This window comes from Gallinula chloropus, assembly GCF_964237585.1.
Source record: "Gallinula chloropus genome assembly, chromosome: 12".
Lineage (NCBI taxonomy): Eukaryota > Metazoa > Chordata > Aves > Gruiformes > Rallidae > Gallinula > Gallinula chloropus.
In genome coordinates this window covers 10,925,543-10,938,811 of record NC_140097.1, presented here as the reverse complement: position 1 = coordinate 10,938,811, position 13,269 = coordinate 10,925,543, and the positions used below count along the sequence as shown (strand labels likewise).

Genomic DNA, 13,269 nt, shown 5'->3' with positions numbered 1-13,269 from the left:
TTTCCAAACTTCCCAAACTTTCCCGAGGAGGATCGCTATGGAGGAGCTCAACGTCGGCGCTAATGGTGGCCTGTACCTTTAAGGAGAGCTGGCTGGGGGCCAGCGGAGGACCCAGAGTCAGCCCCCCCCTCCTCCTTTTTAATTTTATTCTAAGTTTCTGGAGATTATCACTCTGCATCTGCAGAGGGTCCCGCCTGGGTCAGAGCGGAGGAGCGCGGCTCCTCAGGGTCCCTTTGGCGCTGCGAGGACTCCATGTTGGAAAGGCTGTCGGCTTTTTGTTGTTTATTTGTTTTTAATTGTCAATTGTATGCTAAATCGGTTGCGCTCGGAGGGTCACGGAGAGTTCAGTTGGGCCGAGAAGCGAGGCTTTTCCCTGCCGCAGCCGGCGCGGAGGGCAGGACGGAGGTGCGCCCTAACCCCCCTGGAAAACACCCCCCTCTGCATCTCCCGTGGGAGAGAGCTGGGCTGAGGACCCGGCGATTGCTTTGCTCTGCGAACGTGAAACCTGGTATCGCCCGTCCGAGATGGATGTAAAGCCACAGCGGGGAGCAGGGGGCGGCCGGGGGGTTCCCCGCGGAGCCGCTGCGCCTCCCGCGGAGGCCGCCGCGGTTTACAGCCCCCGGGAGCCGGGGCTCTGGATGCTGCCTTCCCTCAGGTAGTGCTCCCAGAAAACCAGATGCCTTCGCAGGCTTTCCAGACACCCCGTGTAAAACAGGATCACAGGCGATCCCGCGGCTGCAGGATCTGTAAAAGCCTCCCTTTTCATCTCAGCAAAGAGCGCGGGCTCCGCATGGGGTGCATTAAATACCAAAACCCAATCTCCGCGGCCCTACAAAGTTGGAAATGATGCCTCACACTCCTGCAGCCAAAGCTGCCATGCTGCCGGCGGGCGTTTTTAATATTTTTTTTTTTTCAATTTAATTTTGGTTTGTTTTTTGACGGCAGTTTGTGAGCTGCTGCGTGCAGAAGGGCCGGGCTGGAGGGACTGGGCCCCCGCCCGCGCCCCCGGGCGCAGGTGCCTCCTCCCGCCTCGCCACGCAACGCCGTGTCAGGAAGACGAGGAGGGAGATAGTAGCGATGATGAGCGGGTGGTGCCGTCGGAGGGGCAGCCGCCGCCCGTCCCTGTCGCCTCCCGGGGCAGCGGCAGCCGAGGCCGCCCCCTGTTGGGAACGGGGCGGCACAGCTTCCCGGGGCCGCCGGGACGGGGCTCGGGGCTCTGGCCCGATGCGGTGCTGTGGCGCGGCGACGGTCAGCCCCGGGGGAGGGGGAATGCACCCGAAGCCTTTGAACGGGGCAGAGGGGCTTTGGTCCCCGCCGTCCAGGACTCTCAGCGGAGGCACCGCCCCCCGTCCCGCGATGCCCCGACCACCGGCTCCTTCCGCACCGGCGGGCCCCGGCTGCCCGCCCCGCCGGGGCAGCTCGGCGTGTACCGGGCTGGCCGCGGGGCTGGGCAGCTACACATCTGCTGGGGTCCTGCTCGGGCATCGGCGTTTCCAACCTCCTCGGAACTCGGGCAGTTCCAGGACACTTTTTTAGTATTGTTGTTATTTTAAGAACTGTTAGATGAAAGAAAAACCCCAACACGTGCCGCAGCGAGCTCCTCGCACACCTTGCTTCGCCTCGTCCCTTGCTTAATATGCCCTCCGCTTTCGCATCTTTACCGGGATAAATCCCATCTACACTGGCCAGGCTTTTTCTGCTGCGGGGGGAACGGTCCCCATTCACCCACCCCACCCCGCAGTGAGAAACCGGGGGGGCTCCGGCGGCCAGAAGTTGTGCAACCCGCGGGAGGCGGCCGGGGCCGAGGGGAGGCTTCGCCCCCCGAGGCTGCAGCCCGGGCGCGGTGGCGATGAGCGGAACGGCGCTCCGTACGCACACGGGTGCGGACCCCCGCGCTGGCTGCAGCTTCCCCGCGTGTCTGTGGGCAGGGTTCTTGTCAGCCCGACACCGCTGCGGCGCCGCGATCGGTTCTCTCCTCCCGACCCTTCGCAAACAGAAATAAATCGGAATTAAGAGCGGCTTCAATTCAGCATTCAGGGCTTTTTGAGAATGAATAGGGAGCCCCCAAGTGTCGAAATGCCTTTTTTTTTTTTTTTCCCTTCCGAGGGGAGGGGAAATAAAAATCCGTGAATGGCACTGGTTAGCAAGTTAAAGAGTCCCGTGTGAGGACGCAGATGGTGATCGCGGGACCTGTCGGGGGAAGAGTCTGAGTTCCAAGAGTGGTAGTTGCAGGGTCCTAGTCGGGACACGGAGCCGCTCCTTGTCGCTTCTGGTACCTCCCCGGACTAGTACCGGGCCCGGGAGCTGCCGTCGGAGCTCGAGGCTGCCTCGGCGATCGCGGAGAGCGGGCGGTGGCGCAGCACGGAGGCTGCCGCGAGATGGTTTAGGGGCAGCGGGAAGCGCCTTCCCCGGCCGGCGGGGAAGGGCGAGGATCGGCCGCATCGTCTCCGGTTGGGAGCCGCTGGGCTCACACCCCCTTTCCCCCCCCCCCTCCCCCGCCGCAGCGACTCCCTCGTGGCACCGGCCTCCACCCCTCTTCCCGCTCGGGCTCGCTTTGCAAACCTGAAGCCACCTTTAGCCAGCTGGGAGCGTTTCGTGTCCACGATGCTGGCTCCGGAGCGGGGAGCGATGGGGTAATGCCCGGCCCGGGGCCCGCGGGTCGCCTGTAGCCCATGGGGTAGTGGGGAGGGCCGGGCGGGGTTGCGGGGATGGGGTCCTCCCGTGTCCGGGAGCGGCGGTCCCGTCCAGTCCCGTCCCGCTGCGGGCGGGGTGCGGGGAGCGGCGGGGCCGGGACAGACGGACAGGCGGGCGCGGGTCGGTGCTGCGGCCGCCCCGGGAAGGCGGTGTCCGCGGCGGGGGGGGTGGGGGTGCGTGGGTGGGTTTTGCCCGGTGGAGCGGGAGCCGCGACGTGCCTGCGTCTGGCACCAGAGCCTCGGCGGGGAGAAGGGCAGGCGAGTCAGAGTCAAGTTAAAAGGGGCCCGGATACTTCCGTTGTTTAAACTTGAATGCTCGAAAATGGTCTGAGAAGCAATAAACAATCTGATCCTTTTTCTCCCCCCTCTAGAAATCCACTGCAGTATTAATCCAAGGAGGTGCTTTGGGGACAGTTGGCAGTACAATGGCTTCTCAGTACCTCATAGTGGCTCTGGCCATTTTCTCCTCTTTTACCCAGGTTGTAATAGAAGCCAGCTCTTGGTGGTAAGCATCTTGTATCGACTTGATTTTAAAAGGGGGTGTCAAGATTTGCTTGGTTAAATGTCTGTTTGCTTCTTATGTACTTTGTTTCTGAGGGAGTATGAGAACGAGACAGCAGGGGAGTAATGTTTTAGTTGTAATACGTTGTGTAGTAAAATGAACGGGTCTCTTGAATAAGTGTAAACGTGCAGCATTTCGTGTTGTAAAGTTTGGTTTTCAGAATGCTCTACAGTCGATTCTCAATGGATTTGATCGTCCTTAAATTACAAGAGTTGTCTCTCTCTTAAAAGAGTTGTTTCAACTCCCTCAGATTAGAAAACTAGTATATGTAAGAGAGAATGCTGATTAACAAGTAAAAACCTACATTAAAGTTTTGGTTTGAACTTTTCTGTAACTTAAATGTTTATAACTGTATTTGGTTACAAAGAAATACATTTAAATTTATGTTTTGGCAAATTATCTGTTTCTGTGTAGTGCACGATGTTGGGAGTTGTTGAAATAGGTGTTTCTCTGCTGTTTGCAGTGATCCTTTCCAGATTAATGGCCACTTTTTAAAGTGAAATGTATTATGTGAAGAGCATTTTAAGAATTAAGAAAACAAAGTTGATTTTGTTTACAGTGAATATACTTGCCTCTGTGTTTTTGTGTGTTGTTCGGAAGAAGCTGTAAGTAGTATTTAGCAAGTTTCTAACTTCTAGCTTGTTAGAGGCTTCTCTGATTTTTTATGGTATAACAGATTGAAAAATCCAGACTTCAAAATGTGAGTTAAAGTTTTTTGCTTTATTTGCTTGTCTGGCCTTGTGGTAATTTGGAGCTTCTATTATTTTTACTACGTCCATTTAAGTTGGTGAAGGACTGCCTAGATGTAAGTCTTCCAAGTTTGCCTCTTACTTGAGTCCCTAATGTAAAGTGATAACCACATGGATGGGAACTTGTAGCTTCTGGTCTGTGCTGTTTTTAACACAAAAGTTCCATATTTAAGTGGGTTTTTTTCTCACCTGTTAGCAAAACCAGGAGTTGGGCACTGATGTATAAGATGCAGTTCTCTCCTGAACTTACAGGCTTTGTTTTGTTTCTTTTTTAAACTGCTCTTTATTAATCCAAGTCTTTCTTTATGCAGGTCTTTAGGGATGAACCCTATGAACCCCATGAACCCTGTTCAGATGTCAGAGGTATATATAATAGGAGCCCAGCCACTATGTAGCCAGCTAGCAGGGCTTTCCCAAGGACAGAAGAAACTCTGCCAATTGTATCAGGACCATATGCAGTTCATTGGAGAGGGTGCAAAGACGGGCATTAAGGAGTGCCAGTATCAGTTCAGACACAGAAGATGGAATTGCAGCACTGTGGACAACAACTCTGTTTTTGGCAGAGTCATGCAGATAGGTAGGAAGCAACGTCTTTATGATTAAACTTTTGTCTAAGGATATGTATGGCACGTACTGTTCTGCACTTGAAACTCTTGCCAGGTTCTTACTGAGTACTGTATACAATCAAGTGTTTTTAAAAGTTGGCAAAGGAGTTGAATTATTTTTAGCTGGAGGTGATTTCCCACCACTGTCCAGCCATGTGTCTTGGAAAACAAAGTAGGAATATGTATTTACATCTGGGAATACAGGAGAAAGGAAAACCTGAAGCAAAATGAAGGCAACCTGAGAGAATTAAAACCAGCAGTGTCTTGTAAAATTAAAGATGTCCATGTCTAGTTCCAAAGTTAGCGGCTGCATAATAAATTGCTCTTGGTCTGGAGGTTAACTGAAAATTGCTGCTCTGTCTGTTAGTGTTTATGTGCAATTCCTTCTTGCTTATTTGCAGGTACAGTAACATTTTTTAATTCTTTTTGCAAAAGGTAGATGTATGTTAAAAATAATGTACCAGGGTAATTTTTATAAAATCAGTTCTATCAGGACAAAATGTGTGGTTGTCCTTGTAACTTGCATGTAATGTAATCACATGGCTGGTAAGAGAGAGATATTCCTGTTTAACATCACAATTTGGTGGGCACCCAACCCTTTGCCTATCAGATCCTCTTTGAAATGTGCTTTTCCAGTGCTCACCTGCTGCCTGCCTTTCCTGTCGCTTAAGGACCTCATCCTATTGTAAAACTCCTTAGCAAAATTTTAACCAGTGCTGTGAAGCTGGGTCTGTGGTGAAACCTGCCTCTGACTTTCCCAAGTCAGGTTGCTGCTTCTGTGTACGCAACTGAAAACTGCCTATTTTTCTAGGTGACAGTTGTGATCTTCTATGTAGTGTCAGTACAGTGACAAATTCAGGAGTGCTTTTCAGTTAGAGATGTAAAGTAGAGCTTTCCTATCAGTGGTTTCGTACCCTGCTTTGAAAAAAAGCAAAGTTTTAAAGTTAGGCTCCAGCTGGGTTTATCTGTAAATGGGCTAACACCAGTGAAAGTTGAAGGAATAGATGAATTGACATTCAATCTCAATTTTTTTAAAAAAATAAATTTTTATTTGGACACTGTCAGACAAATAAAAAAAATCCATTGCATAAAAGTACCTAATTGAAACAGCTGATTTTAAGTAAATAACTTTCCTGAGGCTTTTTGCAAGCACAGTATTAACCCCCTATAGAGTTTGGCTGTTTTTATACCCTACCCGACTAAAAGTTCAAAAGCACATGAAGAAGCCCTTTTTCTAACCCTTGCCTTTCTGTTCTAATAATATAACAAATGTCAGAAAAAACAATCTGTTTAACGTTTAGGCCTTCAGCCCTTATTTATTATCCAAGCAAGTGAAAATTAGCTCAAGGGGACTGTTGGTGTGAAGAAATGTACAGGATTAGGCCCATGATTTGTGATGTCTGTCTCTGGAATAGATGTTTCTGCCCTCCCCAAGTATGACAGATCTATTTAAAGGTGGTTTCTTTCAAGTTAAATAACTTTGCCGCACCCTTCTGCTGAATATGACTGTATTAACTGATGTCTACACAGCAATTCATCATGTAATTAAGCCACTTATTCTAATTGCTGTTGGAAACAAGGTTAATAGCCATATTCAAGAGTTAAAGAGCCTAAAGAGTGTATTCACTGAGAACAAGAAAGGTGTTGTGGGTAACAGTTGTATTATTTCGTGCTGACTTTCGGTAAGGACCTGTTGCTGTTCCTTGGAGAGGAAGGAAAAGTGGGTACCTTTGGAGCCTGGTTCAGTTTTCCTTCAGCTCTCAGTGCCCTGGCTTGTCAGGGACTGTTGGATACTCTTTACTCTGACTGACTTGAGAAGATGGTAGTCGGGATCTGAATGCACGTAGTTTGGGAGGATTTGACATCTGAGCTAACGACGTGCTGTCGCCGGCTGCGCATGGGAGAGCGCCTAGGCAAGGCACTGACTGACAGCACAGTAATTACCCCAGTGGATAAATGGTCAGTCTTTCTTCCAGGATTTATCCTGCAAAGTTAGCTAAAGCTGTACAAATAAACCCAGCATTGGGTTTGGAAACTTGCTCTGTGGCTTATGAACTGCAAAATTTTAGGGCTTTTGTTCCTTGCTGCTCTTCTCTGCTGCTGGCTCCCAGGTCAGGCCATGGTCCTTGCTGCCTTCACTGCCTTGCGCCTTCTTCTGGCTTTGTGGCCATCCCTGGGTTAAGAGGTGCTGACATCAAATCAAATGCATGGGCCCTTCCCCAACATCCTGGTGTAGTTGGGGGGGGTCTGATTTATTCATGCCTTCTGCCTAGTGTTGAGTGGTTTTAAAATACAAGACAAAGAACATTTTGTATCATCTCATATTCAGGTAAAAAAAAAAACACCCCACAATTGTTCCGTTCTTGCATACTTATTCATGTGTAAAGCTCAGCTCCTTACTCGGTGGGTGGCTTCTTAGAGTGTGTGTATATTGAATAGTTCCATTTCTATGTTTTATATATATATAGGAGAGAGGGGACTCGAACGTGTTTGGAATGTGTGTTTCCTTGCCATGGCTACAATAGAGAGAAACGGAGGACTGTGGGAAAAGACAGATATGTTTGACAGTGAAGGAAAGCACAGTTGTGCCTAAAGACTTTTTAAAAAAAAGGGAAAAAAACTGCAGAGTAACTCATCCATGTGGAACCATTACTCTTAACGTGTTCCTGGGGTCAGTGGCTTGGGACAGTGTTGGCTTGCAACCTGTGGGGGCTTGAAATCCACTTCAGCAGCTGATGCTATTTTATTATTTGCCAAAATATTCAAGGGGGGAACTTGGGAGGCAACTCTCCTTTCTGTACCCCAGCCTTTCCTTCTCCTTCCCACCAAGAGTAAGTTCTTTAAAGTATCCTCCAGGAGATAATAATGAAAACTAGTCAAAAAAAAGTCAGCCTTATGAGTTGAAATCCTGCAATAAATGGCACAGTTAACCATGTGAAAGCATGAGCTGACTAAACATGAGAGAGAATAAAATGGAACGGAAGAGGCGAGTCCTGTGGTCCAAAGCAGACCACATTTCTTTCCTCTCAATCTAGTGGAAATTTTGCTTGAGGAATTAATCCAGAAATGTGTGTTACAGAACAAACGGGAACGTTAAAGTCTGTATGAGGTTCCCTCTGCTATAGTTTTCAGTAAATGCAAGGAGTAAGTCACCGCATAAAACCAAAGCTTGTTTTTACTGAATAGGCCACTCCTGTAACCCTTCATACCCGTACTTCATGTAAGTACTTCCATGAGCAGGTGTCTTGTGAGAATCGACCGTTGTAAGATAGGAAGCAAAGTGCTTCTCACCTTACTTAAATCTGGTTGCTCCCAACATAAGACTTCTGATTTTTCCTGTGTAAAACCAACATCTATTACTAAATTAATCCCATGGATGACAGCTGGTATATTAACAAAGCTGCTCTGAGCATGGTATCATCTCGATGTTAAAGGTGGACCAGACTGCAAATTATTTATGTGCTCAAAAGCTTCTATTAGATTTGGCTTATTATGGTAGGTCTTGGACAAAGGGTTTCTGGCCCCAAATGTTGCTGCCTAAATACATATGACGTGTCCAAAATGCCCTAATTTTAAAAAGGCCCGTGCAGTTCTCTAAGAAAAATCTTGTATAATCAAGATTACAAAACCAACTTGATCTGTTGATTGGGGTAAAGGTTAGGAATAAAACTCAACTCATCTAAACAGTGAAGAAAACAAATTTAGTCTATTCTCAGTCATCTTGGAAAAAACCTAATGGGATGCTGTCTTTTCAGATGAAAAAACCCAAACTTAAGAGGGCTCTCTCATGCAGGCTTTGTGGAGGTTTTTGTTGTTTGCTTGAAAGCTTTTCTACGTGTAGTCAGATCTTTGTGGCACCCTTGGAAGAGCGATAAGGGAAGTCAGGCTCTAAGTAAAGGTGGGATCAGATAGTGTCAAAAGGATAGTACGTGGCTGTAGCTTGCATTGTGGGTATTGTAACTTTTTCTTTTGAAAACTTGAGGTTTTCAATTTCCATTTAAGGGCACCAGATGCAGGAGAAAACCTTCAAGGCCGCCTTGTGCCAAGGGCTTTTGCTTCCCTGTAATTTGTAAAGATGATTGTCCATGGGCTCACTTGCTGTATGCACATGAACTGGAGTAGTGGATACTGAACAGCACAGGTTGTTGTTAGTTTTAAATAGCCTCCTATAGAAGTGCCTGGCTTACACAGAGGGTGAAAAGTTGTGTGTTATTCTGATGTATGTTTCTTTTGATACCAGGAGGCTTTGTAAAGACCTGTAACTTTAAATAAATTGGAAGAAGTGGGTGAAGGGCATAAATCATCTTTGAGAAGTAGTAATTTAAGAACCAGACTTTTAAAAGTTGTATTTAGCATCTCTTTTTTTTTTTCTGAAAGACAGGGAGCCTGTTTCCCTTTCCACCCCTCATACACAGGCACAGTTCCTTCAGCCCCACTGGCATCATGCTCCAGCCCCAGGTTCATCTCCTTCCCCCTCCCTCATCCAAATTATCACCACAATGAATGACAAACACCTTCTGCTCTTCACAAACACCTTGTGTGCTCTAATGGATTGGTTTTGCTTGGTTTTTTTCAGAGGGAAGGCATTATAAGGAGCATAGTTCAGGGTTCTTCTACCTTTTAGTAGGCAAATTAATCTTGGTGGCTCCTGGAAAGCCTTTTTCCTATTGGCTTATCAGCAGCCAGGGAGTAGTGGGTGCGCGTGAGCTCTACCCTAACATCACGTATCTTTCCGCGCAGGCAGCCGGGAGACGGCGTTCACCTACGCGGTGAGCGCGGCTGGGGTGGTCAACGCCATGAGCCGTGCCTGTCGGGAGGGCGAGCTCTCCTCCTGCGGCTGCAGCCGAGCGGCGCGGCCCAAGGACTTGCCCCGGGACTGGCTGTGGGGTGGCTGCGGGGATAACATCGAGTACGGATACCGCTTCGCCAAGGAGTTTGTTGACGCCCGGGAGCGCGAGAGAGTTTACCAGAGAGGCTCCTACGAGAGCGCCCGCATCATGATGAACCTGCACAACAACGAGGCTGGGAGAAGAGTAAGTGGCTGTGAAGCAGCATGTCCCTCTGTCCCTGTCCGTGTCCCTCCTCTGAGGGAAAGATGTACCTTGATGGGGCACAGAGCAGTGCTGGGCAGTGACCAGCCACCACGCTTTGTCTCTGTTTCCACCCACAAAACAAGACAACAGCAAATACAGGGTGTGGGTGGGTGGGGAATTTATGAATTTGCATTGCCCCCGGTTGTGAGAGAGCCCTGTTGCCTTCCCCACGGGAAGGATTGGGACCAACATGTGTTGTGTTTCCCTCTGTATTGTTTCATTAAAAGAAGTTCCCTGGTTGCTGTGGATTCTCTGCAGAACGGAATTTTATTAGTTTGCATTTCCAACAACGACAGCGTGTGTTGGAGGGAAGAGGGACATGCTGGGCTTCCCAGGCTGGAATTGTGCCGCAGGATTGTTCTTTTTTTTCCCCTTTCTCTGCTTTAAGAGGATGTGAAAAGCTTCTCCATATTATTAGAAAACACGGTCTTCTGTGGTTAAACATGTCTTTATGGTTTCTTTAATCTCAAAAATGCCTTAAATGAATGGGTGTAAACTTTTCTTTTTTTAATAGTCTGAATATGAAGAGCCAAAATCATTATTTTCCTAGAGCTTGAAGTGCCAGAAATAGTCGGCTGGAGACTTTACACTTGTGTTCTAAGGTGAAGAAGGATGAAAGATAATTGAAAATTAATAGTATTTAAATTTGAGAGGAGGGTGTCTGAAAGCAATGGACATGCCAATTTACTATTACCAAGAAGAAAAATGACACCTTCACAGTTGCTTACGGAGACTCGAGCAGTTTTTTCATTCCTCAGCCTCATCTTTGCAGTGCCATTTGGCAGCGTTAAGACTCTGTAACTGCTGGGTGGAAGTTGTCTACAGTATCATCTAATGTGTCAGACCCCAGGATTTTTGGGGAAGTGTCAACACTGACTCTTATTTCTATTTGTACAGGGCAAATGACTGATATTTCCCTGCCAAAGCTTTGTAAAGAGGATATTGCTATGTAGCTCTGTCTCCCACCCATAGGTGTTTGGGGGTTTCTTCTTGGATGGAATCTCTCTTGCAGAGCAGTATTCGGGGCGGGAGGAGGTTGCTGAGCCAAGAGTAGACAATCAGCTGCAGCTCAGCCAGGAGCAAGAGGAATCTTAACTCTTTCCCTAAGTGCAGCCTCAGGCAGAGATCAATAGAGAGAGTAACTGTGATAGCAAATAAAGGGATGTTTTACATTTCTCAATGAAATAGCAAAACCCTTTGCTGGCGTGAGAGCAAATTCCTAAAATTTGACTGCAGCAGCGTGATGCTGCTGTCTGGGCTGTGTGTGCTGTTGCGGCTGTCTCTGTGGTGGGGAGAAGCTGGCGAGACCGCTCCCCTCCTCCTCTTGGCTAATGGGGGGTGCGGGGGGTGCACGTGTGTCTGCTCGCTTGCTCTTCCTTCCCAGGAGGGACGAGGACGCTAAGGCGAACAGCGTGGAGGGGGGAGTGGGAACGCGACGGAGGGCAGGAACTGGGGGGAATAAATGCTTTCACAGCCATGCTGTTCTTTCATCATCCTTTCTGCTTTCTCTCCCTGGCTTCTCCAGACTGTGTACAACCTGGCTGACGTGGCCTGTAAGTGCCACGGTGTCTCTGGTTCCTGTAGCCTGAAGACCTGTTGGCTGCAGCTTGCTGATTTCCGCAAGGTAGGCGATGCCCTGAAGGAGAAATACGATAGCGCTGCTGCCATGAAACTCAACAGCCGGGGCAAGCTGGTGCAAGTGAACAGCCGCTTCAACGCACCCACCATCCACGACCTGGTCTACATCGATCCCAGCCCTGACTACTGCGTGCGCAACGAGAGCACTGGGTCCCTGGGCACCCAGGGCCGCCTTTGCAATAAGACCTCGGAGGGCATGGACGGCTGTGAACTCATGTGTTGTGGCCGGGGGTACGACCAGTTCAAGACGGTGCAGCGAGAGCGTTGCCATTGCAAGTTCCACTGGTGCTGCTACGTGAAATGCAAGTTGTGCACAGAGATTGTGGACCAGTTTGTGTGCAAATAGGGAATGGACGAGGTGGGAGGAGCTGCAGCCGCCTGCCAGCAAGGGGTGCAGGCCCCTCTCCTTTTCCACAGGACTATCTCCACTTTATTTATAGAGTCCAATGAGTTGTTGTCATATTTAAAAAAAAAAAAAAAGAAAAAAAAAAGAAAAAAGTAGGGGGGAAGAAAAAAAAAATATAAAGGTTGCAAAGAGAAGTGCCTGGAAACCCTCTCTGTGTCCATCCCAGAACTGTGTGCGGCTTTTATTTTTGGCAATAATAGGGGAGAACTTGAGAATATTTATTTTACAAAGTAAAAAAAAAAAGTTTACTTTTCTTAAAAACAATAGAGTAGCTTGAGGGGAAAATCCAACATATCCTAATTTAGTCCCATGGGATGTAATACATGTGCAGTAGGCAGAGCAACCACATAATGTGCTTGGGATGTTAGAACAACCCTTATGGATGTGAGAATCACACAGACCTGTCCATGACTTTTAGTTTCAGATGCTAGAAGTTATCAGAATAGGGTACATAAAGCTGTTCGGTACGTTTAGGGCTCTGTAAATAAGGGGTATGTTCATCATGAAGTGCAGTGTCTGTTACATATCTGAATGTGCCCACTTAAATACGCAATGTCATCGGAGGGTAAAGAGCAAAGGATCATAAAGGCTTCAACTGCGCCAGTCCTGAGTCACCATGCCTGGTTCTGGAACCTAACAAGACCAAAAAAGAAAGAAAAATCTCTCTCTTGATGAATGATAAAGATATTCTTCAGGGCAGAATTCGGCCTTCCTAGCTAACCGTGACGTTTGAGTGTCTCATCTGACAGAGCAGTTCTGTACTGCTACCCAGTGCGGAGAGCAGCCGAGGTGCAGACCGCGGGGAGCACTGTGGCTGGGCGCCGGGGAGCTGCGTGCTGGCAAACGGTTTGGGTCTCCCAGCCTGGAAAGCCCATAGAAAATAGAATTCCTCAGATTTGGAAATGCCTTAAAAATGGTGTAATAGCTGGCTGTCTTTCAAAACACAGCTTGACAAATAGATTCTCTAATTTTATGTGAGAAAAATAAATCATTAGATGGCCACTCTCGGAATGATTGTTTTTTATTTTATTTTTCTGCAGATTTTGGGAACGCTTTCACTCAAGGAGACAATAGTTTCGTATTTTAATAACACTAACTGACTATTATACTTCAATGAAATGTTGCAGCAATACCAAATTTATCATCCTATGTCTTTAATACACATGCTTTAGATAATATATTGCAGATATACACTACAACTGTTCAGACTGTACTTGAGCAGTTATATATATGGGAGAACTGTGGTCTGCTGGTGTCTGATATTTCAAAGCTTTTTGTACATAGATATTTTAATGACTTAAGAAATAATAAAACATCTAAATTACAGGGGCAGTTCATCCCCCATTTTCTTTTTCAGATCTCTTCAGGTTTTTAGATTGATTCTAACTCTCTAATTTTTATTTTTAGTTTTTTAAAGGTTTTATAATTCAAAAGTTTTAAGGATAATCACAAAGAAATAAGCTTCCTCCCAGCTTTTGGACTTTCTTGGGTGGTTGGTAGAGGCAGCACCCTGCAGTTGAATT

At 47.6% G+C, this 13,269-nt stretch overlaps 1 protein-coding gene across 1 annotated transcript; it reads left to right on the top strand.

Moving 5' to 3' along the window:
- Positions 1–2,708: 2,708 nt before the first annotated feature.
- On the top strand, positions 2,709–12,085 carry WNT5A (Wnt family member 5A; the record flags this gene model as incomplete). The annotated part of the gene is made up of 5 exons (XM_084269552.1): positions 2,709–2,951; positions 3,065–3,198; positions 4,316–4,581; positions 9,350–9,642; positions 11,228–12,085. The coding sequence occupies 5 exons, from the start codon at positions 2,709–2,711 to the stop codon at positions 11,684–11,686; spliced, it is 1,395 nt and encodes a 464-aa protein (XP_084125678.1). The 3' UTR covers positions 11,687–12,085.
- Positions 12,086–13,269: the final 1,184 nt, after the last annotated feature.